The sequence below is a fragment of the Dunckerocampus dactyliophorus genome, chromosome 20 (genome assembly GCF_027744805.1).
Source record: "Dunckerocampus dactyliophorus isolate RoL2022-P2 chromosome 20, RoL_Ddac_1.1, whole genome shotgun sequence".
NCBI classification, from domain to species: Eukaryota; Metazoa; Chordata; class Actinopteri; order Syngnathiformes; family Syngnathidae; genus Dunckerocampus; species Dunckerocampus dactyliophorus.
This window is the reverse complement of record NC_072838.1, coordinates 10,260,158-10,284,461: the sequence shown is the minus strand read 5'-3', so window position 1 is coordinate 10,284,461 and position 24,304 is coordinate 10,260,158. Positions and strand designations below refer to the sequence as shown.

The following is a 24,304-nucleotide window of genomic DNA, read 5'->3' as shown; positions in this document are numbered from 1 at the left end:
ATGATTATATTCGTATAACACATTAATACATCACAATAAAGAACATCACGTTTACAATTTTAGGTTTACCCCTTCTCCATGTCTCAGCAGTTACTGATCATTTGTTCACGTGCTGTGTTTAAGTTAAATTGCAAGGAAAGAAAATCCTCTAAAAAGTGTGATCATAAGTTTAATATAGTGGGTGGATAGCTTATTCAATAATGGTAGAAGTAATACAGTAAATGAACAGTAAAGTAATCAGGTTTCTGAAATTGCATTACTTTAAATAGTTTGTTAAATTGGCTCAGTCATTTATTCTTCGGTGTGATGATGCAAGGATGTAAGAGAAGTATTACTTTAACAATGTTTATTAATGCAGTTATAGTTTGACGGTTTCCTCCCACCTTCCAAAACCATGCATGTTAGGTTAATTGGCGACTCTAATTTCTCCATGGGTATGAATGTGAGTGTGAATGGTTGTTTGTCTATATGTGCCCTGAGACCAGTCCAGGGTGTACCCCGCCCCTCGCACGAAGTCAGCTGGGATAGGCTCCAGCATACCCGCGACTCTAGTGAGGATAAGCGGCATAGAAAAAGAATGGTGGGTAATATCATATCATATCATATCAAACATAATATAACATAATATATAGTTAATGTTTCTAAAATTACCTTTTTCCCCTCACAGGTTTACACCATTATTCTCATAAAATTACATCTTTTTTCTCATAAATTCTGACTTAATTCTCCTAATATTTTGACTTTTGGATAAATACTTGGTGGTTTTTTGTTTGTTTTTTTTAGTTTTCTTGTTTAATTGTATTTTTAAGGCCAAAAAACTGGTCACCGCTGCTATGTAGGATGTGTAGGAAAAAATATAAGAATAAATTTATACTGTCTCTTGTGAAATTACGTCACTTTTCTAGCTCGGACAACGGGAGCGACGGGGGGCGGGCCTAGTATGCGTTTGAACCAATCAGCAGTGTTTATGCAAATAACAGCATTTCGTCAGTATGTGTTGAGGAGCAGACCGTCGTAGAGGGGAAAAAAGCACAGTCCGGTTACAGAGGCGCTCCTGTCGGCTACGTTCTCAGTCTTCGCCGCTCTGGATGGCTGGCTAACCACAGACAAGTCCCTCTTCTTTCTCATTGATGCGATAAAAGCGGATATTTCTAACCTTTTCTGGAATCTTCTAGAGGAGCTGCAAGATGAAATACAAAGTAAGTGACCGTAATGGCTCCTCTGGTGTCATAAACTGAGAAAGACTGCGCTTGTCAAAAGAATAGCTGGCGGCGATGAATAACTTTTGCACTTCAACTTTTTGAGAGAAAGGTCCTTGGAAATGGAAATGCTTGAATACTGAATACTGTCACTTTTGCTGTTAAATGTTTGCTTGGTACGTGACATGTCTGGTTTGTGTCCCCCCCGCCCCAGTCTGTCTCCCCTATTTAAATAGTTATTACAACAGCAGGGGCGTAAGTAGAGCAAAAAGGTAACTGGGTCCCTTTGCACCCTGTATGGAATGGTTTTGAGGAATGTAACATGACAATAGGCTAAATATGAATATACATTTCCATTAAGTACAAATACACACAAGAACATTACCTCTGACATGATATAATGTTACCATTAGGTATATCCCCAAGACTAGGATAGTTATACTCAGCAGCATAGATGTCAGCATCAAAAATAACTATTTTATTGACAAGAAGTGTTGCCACCCCATTTAATGTAAGACACCACCATTGTTTTGAACCTTCACACAAGACCAAAGCTCAAAGTTCATAGGCACACACCTCCAATATTTTCCAATGCTCAATTCCCAAACTAAATGATGTGGCTTGAAAACCGTACAATACTTTTAAAGCAAAAAAACTTGAAATGCACCAGCCTTCAATAGGCGGCCCGCGGCCCAACAAACATCACCCAAATCATGTAAACCAGTAAAACATTCAGTCTGACTAGAGACGTGTTCAGTCATGCAGTACTTCCTCTGCTCTAAAGGGTGCAACAGCGAGGTGTACATGTCCCAGTCAAGCAGCAGTAGAAGAAGATTTTTTTAAATGGACTGGACTACAAAATATGCATTTATCCAAAATGCAGTGGGGAAGCCAATGTGTTTACTTTTTAATGAAGTAAACACTTTTCGAAGGAATAAAACCTACAGAGGCACTTTCAGATGAAACATTCCTACTTTCCCCCTGATTATTGACACGTGGGGAGGCTCTGGGTTTTTAAATTTGAACCCTGGACAAATGTAATTGAGGACCCCTGCTCTAATGTCATCATGATTACCGTGAGTTGGACCTATGTTTTTGCCACAGCCAGTCACAACTGCATGTTTGATTTTGCTTAGTTTTAAGCCGGACGCCCTTCCTGACACAACCTTCCCATTTATCCGGGGGTTGGAACCGGCATTGGACATCTCTCCTTGGGCTCATGGCGGGGAATTGAACTTGCAGCAGCTGCACAAAAGGCAGCAGCACGTACTTTTACACTACCGGGGCAGTTTGATCCTATATTTGGACCGCCTTAATTAGACCCAACTGACACAGTTAGTAAAAAATGGGACAGCGATTTGTTTATAAGGCCTCAAATAGTCACCGAAGTGGCTTCCACCAGCCATGTAGTGTGCTGTAAAATATGTAGTGACGCAAGACCCAACTCCAGATAATCAGCTGTAAAAGTGAACTGTATGTTCACTTCACTAAACGCTGCCTTTTACTGCGGTGACACGCAGCACTGGTCCTCATTAGATGAGCTCACATTCACCGCACTCTCGTCAGAATCTATCTGAAATGTTCAGATGATTCAGAGGCCTTCAAGGACGGGGGGCTGCATTTTTGTGGGCTGTTTTCTCAACTTGCTGTTTGTCAAGCTTCCCCCTGTTACTCAGTGTTGGGCCTGCTGCTCTCTGTCTTTGGAGAAAAAGGGGGTGGGGGGGGGGTCGCTGAGACTAGTGGGCGTGTTTGCTGACTGACTCATTGGTCTGTTAAATATACACTTCAGAGCAGGCTTATGATTTCAGTCTGCGATCACTGCAAGGGAATTTTGGACATTAATGAATTGATTGTTTGATTGAAACATTTATTCCATTCAAGAAAGAAGAAAACAAACAAACAATATTAAAACACTATAACATAAAACCAAACACTCTTCAAACCACAATGAAAGGGAGCAGAAAGAAGACAAGTCTTAAATGAATCAGATCAAGAGCAACATTTTCAGACTCTTATCTTGTGTCACAAGGAAATTGACACACAGAACTGCGTCTACACTTCTTCGTTTGCCTTCCTCTCCTTCCTTCCAAGATAGTGAGGCTGTTTTTTATTTTATCGTACCGTATTTCAGAGGAGGTCTTTATTTTTAACGAATGCTTGTGCAAGGACAAACCTGCATGAACAATTTGGCCCAAGACGACGAGTTCAGCACTTTAGCAAAGTACGTTAAGTAAGACATTGCAGGGAATACACAGTAATCAATGAATCAAATGTTAAGAATCTGGTTGTATTAGATTCATTGTATCGTGATGCTACGGAGGCACTGTTGATTCAGTCTCAATTACTTTGTGGCCAAAACAGTTTCTCAACCTTTATTGAGACAAAGCATCAATAAATCTCCCCCAGAAAAGTATCTACACAGGTTAATTATGTACCTTCTTCCATCTAGTGGAAGAGCATTTAATTGTTCTGCCTGTTACAATACCTCACTTGCATAGATACATGAACACAGGTGCATTATTTGCACTAAATAAATAATCATTTTGGACCAGTGAAGTGAAATTTCCTCAATCTTTCACATCACACCAATGTGCCGCGGCACAGTGGATGGAAACCACAAAGAAAAACACGACATCAGTTATTGAGAGTTGAGCTACATTCGCACAGACTACTACAGCAAGCATGAATCCACTCTATACACTCTATGGCATCATAAGAGGAGTTCAGAGAGAGATTCTCCCATCCTATTGCTAACATACTGAGCGTGTATGTGGCCGAAGCTTATGTTGCCCCCCCATGTGCTCACCGGAAGTGACGCAAACTGCCTGTAGGTCAGCAATTAATCGTTTCATTGATTGACTTTTCCCCATGGTCAATGAAGGAGACTTTGTCAAGTCCCTACGCCTACTCCAGAATATTTCTGAAGCACCTTTATAAGGTCGAACTGTTCCATGACATGACACGATTCAGGTTTGCACTTGCGGCACAGCTGTAAGACTATGCCTGTGATTTGTCTCTTTTTCAACTCAGATGTCATGGCTTGGTTTGTCAAAAGAGCAAATCACTGTCTTTTTAACCTTGGGGACGCTACAGATTGGTAGGAAAACAAAAGCAGCATCTAAAAAAATGCCTTGCTACACCACCACGGGGGACATTCTCACCAAATCAAGGTGTTGCATGCCAAACCAAAGCATGGCTATGTTGGAGCGGTGTCGGCTATTTGAGGGTATAAGGTATACATATCAATAATATGCAACATAAAGGAAGGTGGAAAGGAAGGTGGCAGGAAGTGGGAAGGAATTTTGCAATGCTTCAATGACACTTTGTGTGTCAGCCTCCCGGTTGTGTTTAAAGTTGTTAAATATCTGCACAGTTTACCCCTTCCATGTTTGCTTTTCATCTTTGTTCCAATGAATGATTTACCACAATATTAAGCGAAGCGGGTAATGTTTCAGCAGAGGTTTAACATGGCGCTCATTCGCATGTTGTCAGAAAGGCTTTCCAACAGGTGCTCAGGTGTGAGAGGAAGGCTTGTCTTCCGATTGGTCTCATTAATGCGTATAATCCCTTCAATGGGGCCGCACATACGTCAGTGAAGTCCAGGGATTTCAACACAGCATGACTCCTGTGGTAAGAGTCCTGGTGGAAAAAAGATTCCACTCAGGCTTCCACAGTCTTTGAATGCTGATGTCACAGTTGCAGAAATAGCTTTACAACTGCACTGAAGAGTTATTAGGTGGCCAAAATGTGTGTTTTCCTCACTGTTTCATTTTTTTTTTTTTAATGGGCTGAGCTTCTAGGCACCGGTCCAAGGGTAAAGAGAGCTGGAGGAGGGCGAAGCAGACATTGTTCTGTGTGGGAGGAGGATCCCCGATGCTGAAAGGGGCTGCAGAAAATGAAAGGGAGAGGAAGTTGTGGGGGGGTGACGAAAGGGCAAAGTTAGATGTGTTTGGTGAAGGAATGGGGGAGGGGATGGGAAGAGAGGTCGAGGAGCTCCCTGTGTGAGAATGAGAGCATTCCAGGACGTTACGCTTGGGAATGTTGTCCAGAAGAGGCGCATGATTGTTTCAAGGTGGCCCTTTACGTTGTTAATGAGTCTGGCAGAGGATGCACATAGTTGTGTAAGACAGTGGCATTGTGTTGCAAGAGCCCCTGTGTAAGTAACAGTTCTTTTCTTCCCATTGAACTGTCAACACACAACAACTGTGTCTACTGGCTATGCTTAAATGAAATGTCCTTCTTAGCTCATAGTTTGTTTCTGTGAAACATTTTAAAACGGACACGAAGCGATGCTCCTGCAGCAACAATGAATAGTCCCACACCATTCTCCCCAACCCCCCATCCGCCAAACCCCATCCCGCTGTGCCCTCACACCGTCAGCCAGCTATTAACATTTTTTATTCAAGCTTGGAGACATACTAAGCTGTGAGAATATACCACATCACCGACAATAAATAAAAGTAATTTTCATGTTTGACCTTAAGGACGGAAATAATTATCATGTACCCCCCAGGCCCACCCTTAACCCTGAAGAATGTCAACAATTTTGCAGGGTCATCTCTCAAGATGGTGAGCCTGGTTTGACCCCGGTTCTGCCCTCGCGGTGGGAAGGAGGACGCTGGACAGCTGAGAAAAGTTATTAATACTGGCGCAAAAGTTAGTTCATAGTACAACACATGTACTTTGAAAGCCCCACAAACTAGTGTTACGACACTGTGTGTTTTTATTCTTTGTAGGTCAGCAAATGCATGTTTAACACAGTTATTTTGTGTTTCCAGCAACGTCTTGAAAGAAATCACACCCCAAAGCTGTAGGGGGAGCCCTGTAGCCTGGATATGTTAATCAAAACTGTAATTACTGTGCTAAATCATGACAATGCTGAGTTGTAGTGTTACAACCAATATCCAAAATGTTACATTCTTGAACATTTTCTGTACGATTTCATCATTTTTATTTAGTCTTGAATTATGTTTTCCTGGGAATATTACTAGAGGGGAAACATGTATGTGTCAAAAGAAGGAACCATTCAAAATTTAAGTTAAACATTGAGGTCTGTTTTTAATTCAATCTTTGAGGAACTATCAGCATTTTTATGAGTCATGCAAAGGAATATTGATCACCAGCAACCAAGCATTTCCATTTCCAAGGACCACCAGCAAATGGCGAAAAAACGCAACTAATTGATAAGGCCATAAAAATGTGTAAAAATGTACCACGTTTACGTTCTCTGATTTTGGATCAACATTTGTAATGTAAGTGCCAGGGTTAAGCCCTAATTATCCCTCACACACTTACTAAACACATTTACAGTATAAATGTAGAGGTACTCATCACCAATGAAATGGTAATAGAAGATGACCGATGAACAAATGAAATCGGAGTCACAATGTAACCGTGAGCCTGTCACAGCACACGACTATGGTGCGTTCAAGGACTGACGAACAAAGTGTGAAGTCATAAGACAGAATATGTAAAAACTGGGGGCTTTCTAACAGTGGTACATGTATGCTGTACATGTTACCTGTATTATCATGTATTGATGAATTAATACCAACTTATGGGGAATGAGACATGTTCTTTGAGGGAAAAAAGCAAATGTGTGGGGATCCACCGTACTTAAGTCTCTTCTAGTAAACAAAAGTACCTTCGTATATCTCTGATGGTCGTTATGTCTTGAGAGGGGGAAAGACAGACACTTTTGTGGGGGGGTTTCTAATTGTCTGAGATTTGCTTACCGTGAAATCAAGGGGACACTGGGGGTGAATTTCCATCTCATTGGCTATTCCTATATGTAAAGCCATCCACTATGGCCCTCCAGTGATACCATGTAGATGATTTCAGATGTTGGCTCATGCCCCCTTTGGAGGGATTAGTTTGTGTCTCCAGGGCCTACCGAGATGCTCCCATGGAGCGTTTGGCATCAAGCTTGGAATTAACACACATCTTCTCTTTCGCTGTAACCTTGACAACACCAATGATGCTGTTGCATTGTTGTTGTTTGATTTGCAGTATGTGCAAATTGGCTATTTGGGGCAGAGTTCAGTGTTTGCATCCAAACAAAACCCATACAGTTGGCAGTGCTGAGTTAGACGGACAGTTTCACTCCCTGCTGCTTCGCAGTGTTCAGAGTGTCCAAGTACGTCCTGGCACAATATGAGAGGCAGGGACGTTGCTCAACATGCTCACACAGCAGTCCTTCTCATTCACAGGAATAGATGCACTTCTAAGTGTGGCTCTCACACCTAATTATAACCTTTAAAACCTGAGCAAGGCACTGCAAAATGTGAAACGACAAGGCCAGCCATGTCGTAGGTAGCCTTTAAGTCCTACAGAGGCCGGGAAGTGCTGCGGGGTAAGGAGTGGGACGGAAACAAACAGAAGGGTGATGTCAAGCTACCCAGTGGCTGACGTGACAGTAAAGAAATAAAATGACTGTCATGAATGAAAAGGGTTAAGAGGAGTAGAATGAGTATTCATTTTAACAGTCAAGTTTCGCAATCATTTCCTGTGACTTCATAAAACTTCAAGAGTTGCAGTTGTGTCCTGCCCAGGTTGTGTTCATCATGATTTAGGTTTACTACTGGAAGTGGCTGTAGTCCAGTCTACGCGCTTGTTTGCATGCAGTTTTGATGAGTGTTTAGGCACATGTCTACTTTTTCACCAGGGATCCTACGTTGTATTCTTTGCTAGACTGTGGTTTCTGTTTATTCCTGCTTTGCTTGTCTGACTGTACCGTCATTGGCCGGCCTGCACGTCATTCACAGTTTGTAGCACCACTGATTGGTCGTCATTAGTGGATCCTAAAGGAATCCTCAAATCTTGTACATAATAAGTTCTATATTTTAAATTGCATTCATTCGTCATTTTTACAATTGGCCCTTGGTGGAAAAAGTTTGGACACCCCTGGTGTAGAAACAGATAAGCAAATCTGTAGCGTGAGTTCTGTTCACATGAAACGCGGTTGGGGGATGAGTCAGTCGATGACAGTGATCACAAGGCTAGAATGAGATATTGATGGATTAGAGACTTTTCCAATGCACATCACAGCTCTGTATTGAATTACAACTTGGTCGCGCCATGTTATATTTCATGTGCTGAAGCTTCAATCATTGGACGCTGGTGTGTTTTCCATACTTGTTTGTACCGTGAGAAGAGGCTGCTATGTAATTATGTTTGAACACAGCTACTGGTGCTGCTTGTTCACAGGCTGTAATCGGGGGTAAACCTTCCTGAAAAATGTCCAAATAAAGAAATTACCATGTACTCCAGGCACGGAACCACTTTCCCATGAGCCCTTCCTACCCAGAACCCTTCACACGGCCCATTTATTTGAACTGGCTCTCACCCGCAGCAGGGCGCACTCAGAGGAACGACTGGTAAAAGTCATCAGGTCCTCATTATCGTCATTACCATAATTATTTTCTATATTTAACCATGTGAAATGAGGCCACATGAGTGTGCTGCTTTTCCTATTCAACAAAGTTACAATGGCGCAGCCTTGATTGTACACTCACAGCTGGAGCGAAGCGGTGTGTGTTTGTTTATCCTATTTCTTGCACTGAGGGCACATTTTCGGCAATGGTTGAAGGGGATTTTGAGTATTTGTGAGCCAAATCCTCCATCATTGCCCACCCTAAAGTGCATGAACCTCACAGACAGCAAAGGTGGGGCCCTTTCAACAGGCAACGAAGTTATGTAAGGACCTTTTTATTTTTGGATTGGTTAGCACAGGCTGGCTACACAAATGAGAGGACGTTTACATAGTCTGCGTTGAGGCCAGGCGCTGATGGAAAAAGCCTGCGTGAGTCATCGCTGTGTGCGTAGAGAGGGGTTCAGGGTGGGGGTGTAGGAGACCAGACAGCTGTGTCTTTAAGTTGTGTACCATGATCCAGGTGCAGACCTAGACAGTTCCGCTCTGCACTATTTCAGATTTGTAACGATGAAAACACGCAAGGCGTCTTCAGCCAGATGTCGAAGGACGCCTGGCAAAGGAACACACGCGTCTTTAGGCTTTATGTCTTAGTTCAACTTGGCACACCTATTGATAGGAGAGACTAAATTAATTCTATTGTTAAATGTTGAGTTAGGGAACATACCGAGCATGGTTTAACGGAATAAAATGTCTTCAGCAAACCAGATTTAATACTGCTACTACTAAAACTTTCTGGAACTATGCACATAGAGCAGATTCTTTGTTGACAATCAAGACTGATAAGCTGTAGTATGTAAACAGCAATCTTGCAATTGCTGGAAAACCTGTTGCTCGGACATTTGTGTAAAAATGTTTCCCTGGGAAGCTTGGGACAGAGTTTGCTGTCCAAGAAAATAAGAAAGGACACGAAGATACGGCAGGAACACAACAGAAATGACTCAAAAATGTATAGATTGAGTAGATTGAGTTGAACTGTAGATTGAGTTCAGCAAGAAAACAGCAAAGTGGAGACTGTGGAGTATATAATAGTATATAATACTGAAACATCCAAAGCTTAGGCACAGCCATACAGTAGAGTCTGCTAACATGAGCATGTATGTTTATTTTTTCATTTCTAGCCATGTATTCTTAACTTTCACTCAACCAGCGTGTGAACTGCAGTGCTTTACATGACTCATATGGTATACACCAGTGGTTCTCAATTGGTTTGGCTGGGGAACCCATCATCACCCATTAATGACAAGACCCAAATTGCAGAAATTTTTCAACAAAGATTTCTTGAAGTTTTTTAAAAAGCATGTCTATTACAACTCACATAAAGCCTAGGTCACAACCAGAAGTCCAATTTATGGCGTTCCCCAAATTGCTGCGTTTTTTTATTTGTAAGATCTCGACACGCATGGAGGATGTATGAAATATCTTAACGTGCGTTGGCCTCACTAATTACATATGTGGAGTGCACGTGTGGCGCACGACACAGGTATGAAAGACACATGTTGGCCGAATGGACGACTCACGAATAGGTCCGTAAGTGCGTAGGTTTGTCTTGCGAATTGAACAATGTGATGTATTCCATTGTACTGTAACTTGTATGCATGTTCAAATAAAATTAAACCACTATCTGAAAAAAATGTAAGCGCCCACAGAGTTCGTTTGACAAGACAAAGAACCTCTGCGGCCAGTCTACGTCTCAAAAATCAGCACGTCACGCAAGCCCTCGTTTGAAGCCTGCGTTTTTTCACATAGACCGGCCGTAGGCGCTCGTACGACCGGCTGTGACCTAGGATTAAGAGACAACATAAATTTCTCTGTCAACATAAACAACGTACATTTTAAGTTTATGTCTGCCACGACCCTAGTGAGGACAAGCGGTATCGAAATAGGTGGATGGATGGACGTTTATGTCTGAGAGTCAGCTTCCTGCAGTGTTCGCCAAGTGTCGCACCTCTTAAATGTTAAAAAAGTGTGTCATGGTCCCTCTCGCTCTGCCAAGTTGTTTTTTTAGGTCACCACCAAAAACGCATCACACACATAACGACTCGCCCCGTCTTTGACCTTTGAATGATAACTTCCTGGAAGCTCCCACTCATCGCTGGGAGTTGCAGAAAGGGGCCCTTCCTGCCTCTCCGTCTGCCCGCCCGCCGGCCCATGCACAAATGGCAAGCACGTGTGTTTACAGGATGATCAATGGCTGCGCCGCGTCACCGTGTAGTGACTAATCGGTGTTTATGCCGTAGACGTGACGCCTGGTTAATAGTCAGTTTTACTTGCTCAGATTACAGCGGTGCCTCCGACTCAAGCAAACAAACACGCCGATTAGAGCAGTGTGTTCCCTCTTTGCGTGACATCAGACGGACATGTGAGGATTATTTTGACTAACAACCAGTTTATTCATTCATTGCATTTCCCATGCTGGTCATACAGATTTGCATTTAATGCTTTTATATTAGGTTTCAAATCTAATCGATGTCATGGATGAGTAACACAAGCATTTCCTGCAGGAAAGTGCAATAAAACAGTCAAATTAGAGGAAGCCATTGGAGAGATTTACAGATGTTATTTTTCATTTAAGGCTGATGGCCCATTGGGTTTGGACATGTCTGGTCATCATAATGGGTATAAAGATACAATACATACTAATTTGACCATAGCATAATGTTTGACTAGCTTGTAGCTGTGTCATTGTCATGGTGAAGCTCAATCCATTGTAGCATCGCTAGCATTAATGCTTATGTCATGTTGCAAGCTAAGGTAAGCACATCATACTGTACATATCATCTCTAGCTTCTAACCATGTCTTTGCCAGTAAAATTATCACTAGTGATTTTAGTATGTTTACCACAGTAGCAAATTGGAGCCCTGTTCAGTAATTCACAATTCAAATCATAATTCCTCAATAGTTGTGTACATAAACTGAGTAATATGTAAGTGAAAATAGCGACGTAGCGTTCATCATGTATTACGTCCAGTTTAGCATTTGCTGTACAACATTACAGATACTGGATATGAGAAATGAAAAGGATTATGCGAACGACAATGCAACCGTAGTCAAGGTAAAAAGCTTTCAGCAATGGGCACATTTTCCAGTTCATTGTGAAATAGTAGTTTAACAAACGAAGTTGGAGAAAACACAATTCTAGAGTTCATGAAGCGAAGCGCAGCTATGAAACAATTGACTTTTTTTTTTCTACAGAAGTAGCCGCTACAAGTGAACGGATAACTTTTGTTATAGATATAGACATCTTACCGCTGGGTTAGTTTATGCATAATCGGAATAATAAAGATGAAAGTTGCATTATCCGTGTGTGGCTGGCGACATCTGTTCTCCACTTTTTTTTTATGCCGCCGCTGCGGCACCAGACCGAATCAGGAGGGGGCTTAATGTCAGCTGACTGATGTCATATGACATCTACGAAGTGACGGTTATGATGTAGGCGACACCACCTTCGCGATCGCCGTAATTGGTACCCCTGATATAGCATATACTGTATGTCCATTCATACACTGTATTACTATATTACTTATTACACTGTATTACACTGTATTACTTATTACACTGTATATACACTGTATTACTTATTCTGGCGATCAAGTCTGGCATTTGTGTGTCTCACAGTAAAATTACTGACACCTAGTGGCCAGTGTAGAATAATTTAACTTGTGCTTAAAAATGATTTGTTAAGGCAAAAAAAATACATAAAACAGCATGATTTATTTATTAATATAGTTTAAAAAAAACAGTGATAGAGTGAAAACGCGAAGAGGGAAGACTGCATGCTTTTCATTGCACTGCATTGTCACAAAAGCAGTTTTTGCCATTTGCATTTTTATAGAGGAAGAACTGTGCATCGAACAAACCTATTCACAGACATGCTTTATATTAATATAATATAATATATGAGCATGCATTGTCTCTTATGGTTAGGGGTTCTGACTAAACAATTGTTTGGTCCAAATAAAAATTGCAAACAAAACAAATGATGCACCGTTTTCAGCTATTAAAAAGGGGCCCTGTGGCGGGAGTAAACAGAACAGGCAAGTTGATGTATGCATTAATCTGCTCTGGGGTTTGTGATGTGATGATGTTTGCATAAATATATTACCAGGCACCAGCTTCTGTGACCCTGAAGAGGATAAACAGTGTGGAAAATGGATGAATAGACACAATTGGAGAGCTGCTTACACCTGAGAGACTGTTTAAAAGCATTTGTCTGCTCAAATAAAGATGGTTTAGCATTTCTTTTTATGAGTCTTACGTGCACATGTGGTTGCTTAAAACAAGAGGTCTGCATTTTCAGCCGTTTGGAACAATCACTGTAATTACAGAGACAAAGGAGGATGGTGCACACTGCTCCGGTGTCGACCGGTGTGATTTCTCCTCGCAGCATCAAACAGCTGTGTGCTAGCAACAGTAGGCTGGCGTCTCTGCATAGACCAGCAGCGTTAAACATCCTCCTGCACGGATACAGTAGCTGCAGTAGTAATCGCAGCAAGAAGCTTTCCTCATGGATGACTCTGCCAGGCTGGATCAAATTATCGGAAGCAGCAAACAGTCGAGTCCGCTCTCATTGGTCCACTGTGACCTCTGGGGTCAATATCGAACACGCTGCGGGTACGGTGAGTCGGTAGCGGTGGGTGGGGGATACGTGTGGGTGTGTCAGTGTGTGTGACGGGTGGTGCTGGGTAATGGTGCTGACAGTGCACTCAGACAATGGCCAAGGAGGCCAGTAGCACAGTGAGAGATAACGGCATTACAAGAAGCGGTTTCACGTGGGAACTGTTTGATTGAGGCCAAAGAGGAAGGCCAAGGAGGGTTCAACAAAGTATCAAACCAGCACAGACCCTCAAAGAGGGTTTCCTGGTTCTCACACTGAGCTACTATGCAAAGGCTGATGACAGCAAGAAATCTGATACAATGCATGACTTTGAAACAAGACAAGTAAATAAAAGGACTTTCAATGTATAATTGTATGTTTTGCTTCCATTAAATACGTCAGAAAAGTGCATGGCTCCAGTGGGACTAAAAATATCCCCAAGCGGTGATAAGCTTAAGGCAGTCACCGTACAAACAAGGTTAACCATTGATGTGATGAAGAGGATTTGATACTCAAAAGCTTTGGGGCACACCTCCTCATCAATTATTTAATCAATCAAGGGTTCATTTGCTCCTCTTGAATTGCTTCTTCATCTTCAAGACATTTTGGACAATTATATGTCTCCAAATCTGTGAGAACAGTTTGGGAAAGGCCATTCAACCCCATCAGACATTACGTTTGACCTCACAAATGCACTTTAATGGATGACTGGACAATAATTCCCATAGTTTTCCCAGAAGAGTAGAGAGAGAGAGAGAGAGAGCGAGAGAGAGAATGGCCTTTGCTAGAGAGGCAGAGGACCATACCTTTGTTCATATGCACTATGTCGCATGTGAGGCTAGTTTGTGGGCTAATATTTGTTTATATGCCAGCGTTAAAGCCCCATTCATGCCCAGTTGATTCCTTCCAGGCATAAAAAGCCAAAGAGAGCTAGAATGGTGCATTTAATGTGGCAATTAGCAACAAATGCCTCCCTAAAACACTGTGGCGCACACTCCAGGGCTTCTCCTATCGCCAAAATCTGCAAGTTACACTCATTATCCCTCAACCCCCCCGCTGGCCGGAACACGTAACTGTGCCCTGAAGCGGCGCGCAAGCTGAGAAAATCCCATCAAGTTCAGATTTGTTTGAAAGACATCTGGCATGGAGCTGCAGGCTCACGCCATCTGCATGGTAATTGAAGTGCGGAAAGAAGTTCAGCAACATGTCAGCATACACGGCAGCTAACGTTCATGTCTTAAAGAAGCAACATAAGGAGTTGACTATGTTCAACAAATAAGCTTTGTGTATTTTTGCTTTGATGCCAATGAATGTGCGTCTTTTCGCAGAACCTAATGGCCAAAGCGCTGTACGACAACATGCCCGAGTCCCCTGAGGAGCTGGCCTTCCGGAAAGGGGACATCCTGACCGTGATCGAACAGAACACCGGCGGCCTAGAGGGCTGGTGGCTCTGCTCTCTGCACGGCCGCCAAGGCATCGCCCCCGGCAACCGTCTGAAGCTTCTCATAGGGCCCAAGTTCGAGGCCCAGTCGCCAGCCGCTGCTGCAGCCGCTCAGCCGCCCCTCCAGAGCTCGGGCTTCCAGCAGAAAGCCGGCTCGGGGGCTCAGGGGCTGTACCAGGTGCCACCTTCTCTGCAGAGTCCACAGCAGCAGAGCCAGCAGAGCATCTACCAGGTGCCGTCAGCACAAGACGTCTACCAGGTCCCACCAAGGAGTACCCTAGCTGCTGATAACACACCAAACAAGGTGAGGCACCATAAATGGCTTTGTATAAATCAGCTTTCTTATTCTTATAAGGAAAAAATATTTGAAAAATATGACAATATATTGCCATCAACTCATTTAATTTGTACTACGCTACCCTCCTCTGCACTCTGTGTATGCTACCGGCCCCGCCTCCACCCACTGAGACAAAGAGAGTGTGTAGCTGATAAAAAGGCTCACTCCGAGACGCGTGCACATGGCAATGTGTTGAGGCCAGCAAAATGATCGAGCTCATTCGAATTTATTGTGTGATTAATTCATTTATGAATATCGTCCCAGGCCTAGTGCCCACGAGACTGAACGAGAAATCTCATGAGATCTTGTGACACCCCTAGTATTCTTGTACAGTATTTATTCATATATATTTCAAGACAAAGCTTTGGGTTACGGTTAGTTGTTAGTAGGGGTGTCACAAGATCTCGCGAGATTCGAAAGTGACAAGATTTCTCGTATATTATCTAATATATTTTATTTTTTCTTCATATTTTTTCATTGTACTTTTCTTAAAAGTAATGTTATAATCCCGTCTCGTCTCTTTTTCGTGGACCCAATCTTGTGTTTCAGCTGCGAAGACTCACGGCCCATGAGCAGGTCTGCGCTTTAACACGGTCAGCAAACAAAGCCAAAAGAGCCACATGAAATAGTCGCACATCACAAACCCTTAAGCTAAATTTCCGGTTTGCTACAATATCGTACTTGCCAGTAAAGAGGAGTTTATCACAGCCTCGTATAACATAACAATAACTATGATGTAGCGACCTGGAAGTTATGTTCGATGTTGTCCGACTGTCTGTGAAACTGTGAACACATCGGGATGAGCATGTGTGCGTGTGGCACTGCATGTGTGGAGACAAATATGTTTGCTGCTATTCTTCTAGCTATATTTGCTGATATTCTATTGGCATGGTTGCATATTAAAGCAAACAGGAATTGTATCAGTATCGCCAGATAACCAAATTCAGGTATCGGGATCGGCTCGGAAGTGAAAAAACGTGGATCGGGGCATCCCTACCAAAGAGTGGTACAGTACGGTTAATTTGGTACCCTCCACAACTTTTAGCAATAGGAAACCCAAATAAAGATGCTTTCAAAGCCCAATTTCAGCCTCTCGCTTTCATTGATGCACCGGTCACAGTAGTAAAGTACAGTTCACTTCTACTTACTGAACATTGATTGGTCCACAGAGAATAGTCACTTCCTTATCAAAAAAATAGGAATGGAATGAGAAGAAAACCAAAATATGGATCGTGGACTAAAATGCATTGCTTCGCCATCCCCATCCCACCTAAAGACCCCGATGGAAACGCAAGAAAAACCATGTTTATCCTTCCAAAATGACACACAAAAACAGTAAAAATGAACTTAGGAGGGGCACTAGAGATGCCAAGCAACAAATCGTGTGTTAAAAATGCTCGTGAATCCCTTAAGATCAAGAGTGCAACGATGTAAAAGATGATATTTAAAAAAAATGGTGAGAAATTGTTGTTCTGACCCCTGAGAGCCATTACTTTGGGATGAGTGTAGATTTCAAATATCAAATGGTGGGTGCGGCCCACATTGGCAAGGGCAGGTATATTGATGCAATAGGCAATAGGATGCAACATGGCATTTATAGATTTGTGCCTGACTCCCATCATTGCACCTCGTAGAAGCCTGAGAGATTGTGGCTCTGCAGTGACAAACGTGGACAGGGTGTGCCTGGCCTGGTGTTTACCACAGAGAAGGGTAGTGTTTTTGTGCAAGGGCTCCCGTTTGGGCTTTAGCTGTTCATTGTGTGCAGCAGAGCCAGTCTAAGCCACAGAGGCTCACTGAATCAGGTCAGTGAAGGGAAAAGAAAAACTGCACTTTTTTGGTGGGGCCCAGCTGCATTCAAAATACTTTTTTTTTTTTTTTTTTTTTACTGTATTTAATTGTTGGGTTATGGCTCACTTGCAAACACATAGTGCTTAGCTTGGTCGCTGACAATATAGCCACTATAGTTAGTCATAGCTGTAGTTGTTTTATTGCTGCATTTTATATATTTCACAACATGTAATTTATCTCTGTGGGCTGCCTTCAAATATAGCGCATAAAAGCACACAAAGAAGACCGGCGAAAAGCTATATTGTGAAAATAAATGAAATGTTTTAGACTGTGTAATGTCGTTAGCAATGGAAAAATAGTCACTTCTCTCGTTCTGACTGAGCATGGTCAGCCTTGTTGAGGGTGAATTACAAAACAAATATCCTAGTAAAATGGCAACATCAAACAGCGCTGTAATGCGCATGCCAGGCCAGTAGTTGACGATGACATGCTGTATGTTTAGACGTACTACTTGGAACCATCTTCATATTCCATTCAGCATTAGCGTTTGGAAACTGTAGGCTATGATAAAAGTATGATACGAGTATATAATACCAGAGCTCCACATTAAAAATATCAGCAAATGTAGTAAGAAGAATATCAGCGAACGTACTGTAGCTGTGCCCACACATACAGCGCCACACACACACACACACGTAAGCGCTCAGCCTGACACATTCACGGCTTCAGACAGTCGGACAACACAGAAGTCTTAACATCGCACATAACTGCCAGGTTGCTACATTATCATTATGATTGTTTTTTTTGTTTAATGAGGCTGTAGTAAAGTCCTCTCTACAGGACAGTATGATACTGTAGCAACCCATACGCTTCACATAACGGACAACTATTTTGGTACTTGATTAAGCTTTTTTTATTGAAAAATGTGAATATCTTCTGATTTCATCCTCGGAAAGTGAATACATTTTCATTTCCTTAGTCCGTCATGAAAGCAGACCTGTGATCTTTGTGTTTTAGGCAAACAAAATATTCACCCACATCAGCTTTGACTTAGGAAAACAGTGATCGACATTTGTGCCTCTTTTCGGACACGTTGCGAACCAAACCACTAATTGCATATTGATTTGGTCCGTCTAGGGCCTTACCGGTTACTTGACTAAGAAAACGATCGTTCGTGGCAGCCCCATATACAAGTCTGTGACTGTGGGCGTGAACAAAAATATGAGTTCACTCTTGCTTCATCAGTTTCGTGTTCATTTTAATGCCTGATACAACAAAAAGTACAATGACAACAAAAATAGCTCATAAGTGTTACAGTGTTTGGCAGTACAATGCTATCGCTATTCACTAAGAACTTTTGAAACTTTTGAACTTACAAAATTTTGGTTATTATGAAGAAAACCATGCAAGTTGCTAGATATCAGCTCTTAAATTAAACTCTGAGCTATATTTGCCATCATCATTATATTTGTCCAAACAAACGTACCTTCAGTTGTACCAGGCATTAAAATGGTTCAATAAACTGAAGAAACAAGCGTGGTCTCATCATTTTTTCCACGACTGTGTGTGTGTGTGTGTGTGTGTGTGTGTGTGTGTGTGTGTGTGTGTGTGTGTGTGTGAACGGTGCGAGTGAGGAGGACGGCTTCAGCGCATAAGTTCATTGCAGAGCTACGTTCACTGATACGCTTTTGGCTACGTTTGCTGACAAGCACAGACACGGGCTCATGGATCAGAAATCTCCGCAGGGGGTATCGGAAATTTCCATACTGGATTAGTTCGGCCCCATCCCTAATTTGTTTTAGGCAGCAAAAACACGTTTGATTTGTAAATGAGTGGTCAAAGACAAGGATTTTAATCCGCTCTTAGATAAAACTTGTTGTTTTGAATGTAACATACTGCCTTTTTTTTGCAGATGAGCGTTTTTTAGTGAGGGATAACGCAGGGTTTTGACAGTTGTCAAATAAATAAGCGGTCTTAAGGACAGGTCTGTTTTTAGTTTGTATGGGCCCTTAGTCACATACGTATTCGCATTTGATGACATCATTGCATTTCATTTTCATTGTTGCATAATGGATGCTATTGTCCTATTTCATCATTCCCAGGAATCTGTTTTTTACACATGACTGAAAACTCAAGTGTTAAACTTTGGTCACGCTTATTTTAACAAAGCAGCCTAATGCGATTCCCCACAACTAATGAGCCTCTTGGCTTTAAAGATGAGGTAACATTCTCCTATTTATCTTGTCGCAACACCTCTCACTTATCAGCTCTTCAGGGGACGGATATTAATCATATGTTGTGCCGAGGGTGTTTTCTTTCTGTGAACAAATTAACTTTAGCTATCACTGAAATGAGCTCAGGTGAGCACTTTAGTGGGTAAACACTACAAGATGTATGACTCTCTGCACGAATGATAAAGACGAGCGGAGCCGGGGGCTGACAGGGGGACCTGTCAATCAACACACACACACACACGTGCGCGCACACAAGACAGTCTTATCAACCTCTTTTCCACTGCAAGATTGAACTGAATGGTATTAAAAAAAAGCCTGATGGTAGCATGGAAAATGAAAGGCGCTTACACGGACAGTGTGTTTTGTGCAGTAATGATGTTATTGGAGAGATTATATTAAGCCTTGGATGTGAATTTTTTCCTTGAATGTGTGGTTTTCACAAAGGGAGCACAATTCCCCCGTAATGGAATTTGATGTTAGATTTGATAAGTGCGTCACATGCAAATGTATTTCTCTATTGTTAGGAATGCAGACAAGGCTCTGTTGTTTTCCGATGACGTCTCACTCTTGGACAAAAGCATCGTCAGTCCGGCGTTTTTTGGGTTTAGTATAGCTGGTGTGCCAAATGGTACAAGTTGTTTTTTTGACTTTTAAGCTTCAAGAATTCCTTTTTAGGTCTGCAGTTGATAATTCCAAATCGATTTATGCAGTAAGTGAGTTCTTGTCCAAACCTATGAATGGTCCAGCGGTTGCCTTTAGTGTAATGGAAGACAAGAAATGACAACATTCTTCACCATCAGGGACGCTTCGACCTCTAAATTACCTTTATTCCTCTTCTATTTTTGTTTCTTTTTGGCAGTCGGTTGCAGATCCTGGCTTGAATTATGAAAGCACGGCAAAGGAAAACAATAAAAACTCATCAAAATGAAATATGATTTTTTTTTCCTCTTTAGCAAGAGACCAATAGTAAAAATAAGCATGGCTCGACTATGTTTTTATATAGAGGATTATTGGAATCACTACAATTGTTCACTTTTGAAAAACCTTAATACAATTTTTATTACATCATATCGGCATATAATGGTTTATTGGACTGACCCCCAAAACCTGAACATTCCTTTTCATCTTGAGGAATGATGAGATGTTCAAGTGTACAGTATATGATCCCACACTAATTACTAAGGAGACTTATACAGACTGATAATCCCCTTTCTTGAATGATGATGACGCCCTCATCCTTCCATCGCAAAGCCCTCTTTGCAATATCCGTACAGATTGTCTGAGGTGGTCCACGGGTTATGTAGCTGTTCTGGGGGGCGGGGGTCCCGATCCCATATGGATATTGGATATCAACAAAAAAGTATTGTGTTATACCACCCTACAACTACAACCTGGATAGATCCCACGTGATCGAAGAACAGCGTGTGCTAGCAGGAGTGACGTCGAAGTCCGAAAAAGACAGGTGCAAAACCCGCCATGCACAAGTCCTCCACGGCGGCACAGAACCGGGGCAGTTCAACACGACTCCAAAGCATCCAAAGCATCCAAAGCAGCACCACAGCACAAGGACCCTCGGACATCCGAAACATACACAAAGTGTGAGAAAGTGAGTTTTTCCTCATACCGACTGTTGCTGACTGTTGTTCTCTGAGTAGTATCACTTCATTAAGACTTTTCTAACATCCCACACTGAAAAAAAGGTAATAAAAGTATGTGCGAGATGTGCCGATATCAAATCGGATTGATATCGTACTGGCCGATACTAAAGGCTGCCATATTGGTATCATATCGGAGGCGAAAAGGTTGTATCGGGACACCCCAAACACGTTCCGTTCGTAGACTGCGATGTAAGTTACGTTTTGGTGTAAGTTGGATCTTATCTGTATCTCATCTGTAGTCACAGCTGCCCCGGGGTAGTCTGACGGAGACGTGGCTGCCAATTTGCACCTACGGCCTCTCCGACCACCACCAAACATTCATTGACATTTATAGTGTGGGCAGCACTGGGGGCAAGGTGGGTAAAGGGTCTTGCCCAGGGACACAACGACAGTGACTGGGTGAAGGCAGCGAGGATCGAACAGCCAACCTTCTGGTTTCTGGACCACCTGCTCTACCTCCTGAGCCACTGCCGCCCAAAACCTTATGCGGACATGGAGTTAATAGGTGTTTTCGGTTAAGGGAAGCAAGCAGTTGGTGCGCTTGGACAAAGTGTTCCTTTACAAAGGGACATTGCCAACTACTGGCCCAGGTGTGCATACTGCAGCATTTTCCGTCATTTTTCCGTACTGGTTCATGTTTTTACTGGATTGTTGTTGCATAAATGTACAAGAGCATCTTGTGCAACCTTGGCAAGAACTAATATATCCATTCACATTAGATAGACTAAATTAGCATGTGAAGTACCGCACAATTGAGATCCTTTTCTACTTCGACGAAAATAGTTTTACGTCAACGTTGCTCGAGTCCAGTTTTTGCTTTCGCTACCAACCACCATGCGTTTGTACTTCCTCCAAATTGTGTCCTCTGGTCTACACATTGCAAATTCAAATTGGCGACGGGTTAGTTTCTCTTCATGTGGCATGGAGCTTTGGTGTATGAATGCGCGCTGAGGTTTGGCGGTCTCTCCTTTTGGTTTGATGCTGGGCCTTGTCCTGGATTGACCCTCTTGAAGCCCACGTGAGGGCTAAAGCTGTGGCGGTCACCCAAAGAGAAGAAGGCCCTTGTGCTCCTACAAGGCTCGTTTCTCATCCTGAATCTACTGCTCATGGTTTCCTTACTCTGCTTGCGTTGTGAAAGGTGTGTCTGTTTCAGCACTCGCTGCCGCCCATTCCCTTGTGTTTCCCCGTTCTGACTCAGGCTGTGAGGTCATGGTGTTCAAAGATGGGTTGGGTTCATAGTTCAAAGACCTCAGCCAAGCGTCTTATCTACTCCTACCAGACGGCCTATTCATTCCTCACTTCCTGCCCAATGAGCTGTGCTCCTTGTATGGGCATTTCCTCCATCCACTGCGTCATACCGATACAGCCAATCTATTCAGGAGCACTGCGAAGATGTAAGGGATTAATGGACTCCCATGCAATTTAAGTAAGTTGACTGACAGTAGTTCATGGCCTACGAGGGGTGTGCCGTTCACCTTGATAAAACTGCTTTTTGGGAGCAACGGTATTAGGTGGAACAAATGGTTTGTTTGTTTGCCTCAGCCAAATCGTCCATACAACAATCTCACTTGCGAGTTATTTCTTCCTGGAGCACGCCGACACTCAACCTGCTTGCCATTGTTACTGCAGTGATGAATCGGTGACCGAGGGGGCGGGGGTACGCTCATAAATCAGTTGTAGCAAAAGCATACTGCACTGTGGTATGCATACTGAGAGGACTTTGCCCCTTGAAGGTTTAGTGCAGCGCCTGTCATAAATGAGTCATAAACCAAAGCCGGGCTGGATGACAGGAAATGCTGTGCTGGAAGTTTTTGGCAATGCAAACAGTGATTTGACCTTTGGGGTGTCTGTCTGTGGATTGGCTGATCCGCCTGCCTACTATTTAGGCTGACATATGCGGTTTGTACTTCAATGCTAGCATTTAATACAGCTTTAAAGTAGCTCCCCATTTGGATTTGCACCAAAGGATCATTAAAGTAATCTGTCACTCAACGGTATTGCCTGTTCTTCTGGGAATTACAATATGTAATGATGACTTTCTGAGAAACAAAACACCGCATGTCATCTTTCAATGTTGCTAAGGGATTAAGACGCTTTGATGCGAGCGGGTGAAAGATGATCCTGATTTGCGTGTCCTCCTCATTAAAGAAGTCGGTCTGGGTTTGGGCTTTAGGATATACAATGGCAAAGCAGCTCGAGGATTCATAACTTAATTACTGGCGTTAATTGGTTTTATGCATTCATAGGCAGCTCCAAGTAGTAGCGGGGGAACACTGCTTTTTGTACAGTGATTCAGAAAAGCCGACACACCCTATATTGAGATTTGTCATGTAAAAGTTCCACTCTTAACTAACATAGGATGATGTCTGCAAGCGCCTGTGTGTGTGTGTGTGTGTGTGTGTGTGTGTGTGTGTGTGTGTGTGTGTGTGTGTGTGTGTGTGTGTGTGTGTGCGTCCTCGGGTGTCTCTCGACATTGAACAACAAGATGACTGATCGTGGCAGGAGGGAAGAGATGAGGATGTGTGAATGAGGGGATGGATGGGTGAATCTCGATATAGTTGCCAAATTACCGGACGTGTCACTGTCACCATCTTTTGGTGAGCGGCCTCGTTAGGGTTGTTGATTTATGTCAGCAGGCCATTATGGGAAAGAAGTGCTGCCTGCAAAACCAATGAGCAAGTGTGATATGATGAGTTCCTCTTCAATCTAGTCACACGCACGCACGCACGCACACACACACACACACACACACACACACACACACACACACGCACACAGTTATCATGACAGGCCTTTAATTAAACGTAACTCGTCAGTGAGCAGCTAGTGAATATACTCCCTGTCCACAACAAACCAGCTGAGATTTAATATAAGAAATGAAACTCCAGGAAAAATACATTGAGAATGATCTTTATGATGTCTGAATTTTAGCTGTTGTATTGGCGTACCTAATGGAGTGCAGAGAAAGTAGTAGTAGTACATTAATCCCTCATTTATCACATTTAATTGGTTCCAGACCGACCGTGATAGTTGAATTTCCTTGAAGTAGGATATTTCTTCTTTATAAATGGAATATTATCGTAGTTACAGCATAGAAAACCTGTTTTAAAATAGTTTTTTTTTTTTACATTATTAGAGCCTTCTAGACATTAGATAACACCCCTATGGTCACCTTTACACTTGCATTACCAAATATAGTAGAAATAATAAGAGTAAATAAGCCATTTAAGACATAAATATAACTCGTGCTTGTGTGTGTACTATAAATGTAGCCTGACGAGTTCACGAGCAGTCGGACAACATAAAACTAATATCACACATCAATTCCGGGTCACCACATTATCATTATTGGTGATTTCATATGAGGCTGTCATAAACTCCTCTCGACAGGCAAGTATGATATTGTTATGTGTAGTGTTGAGAGTTTGTGATGTCCGACTGTTGTGTGTGGCCGTGAACGAGTCAGTTGGAGCACTTGTGTACGTGTTTGCGCTGCGAGTGGGAATGGCGGCTGCAGTGCATGTGTGGAGGCAGCTACATTTGCTGATACTTGTTTGGCTACGTTTGCACAGGCGTGGCGCATGGATCGGAAATCTCCCCAGGTGGTATTGGAAAATTCC

At 42.6% G+C, this 24,304-nt stretch overlaps 1 protein-coding gene across 1 annotated transcript in view; it reads left to right on the top strand.

Annotated features, from left to right (window-relative positions):
• The first annotated feature begins 1,009 nt into the window (after positions 1-1,009).
• The window catches only part of nedd9 (neural precursor cell expressed, developmentally down-regulated 9), a 33,292-nt gene continuing 9,997 nt past the window's right edge, over positions 1,010-24,304 (top strand). The window contains exons 1-2 of the mRNA XM_054763442.1: positions 1,010-1,199; positions 14,555-14,971. Coding sequence (XP_054619417.1) covers positions 1,188-1,199; positions 14,555-14,971 — 429 coding nt within the window. The 5' untranslated portion in view covers positions 1,010-1,187. The remainder of the gene's footprint in view (positions 1,200-14,554; positions 14,972-24,304) is intronic.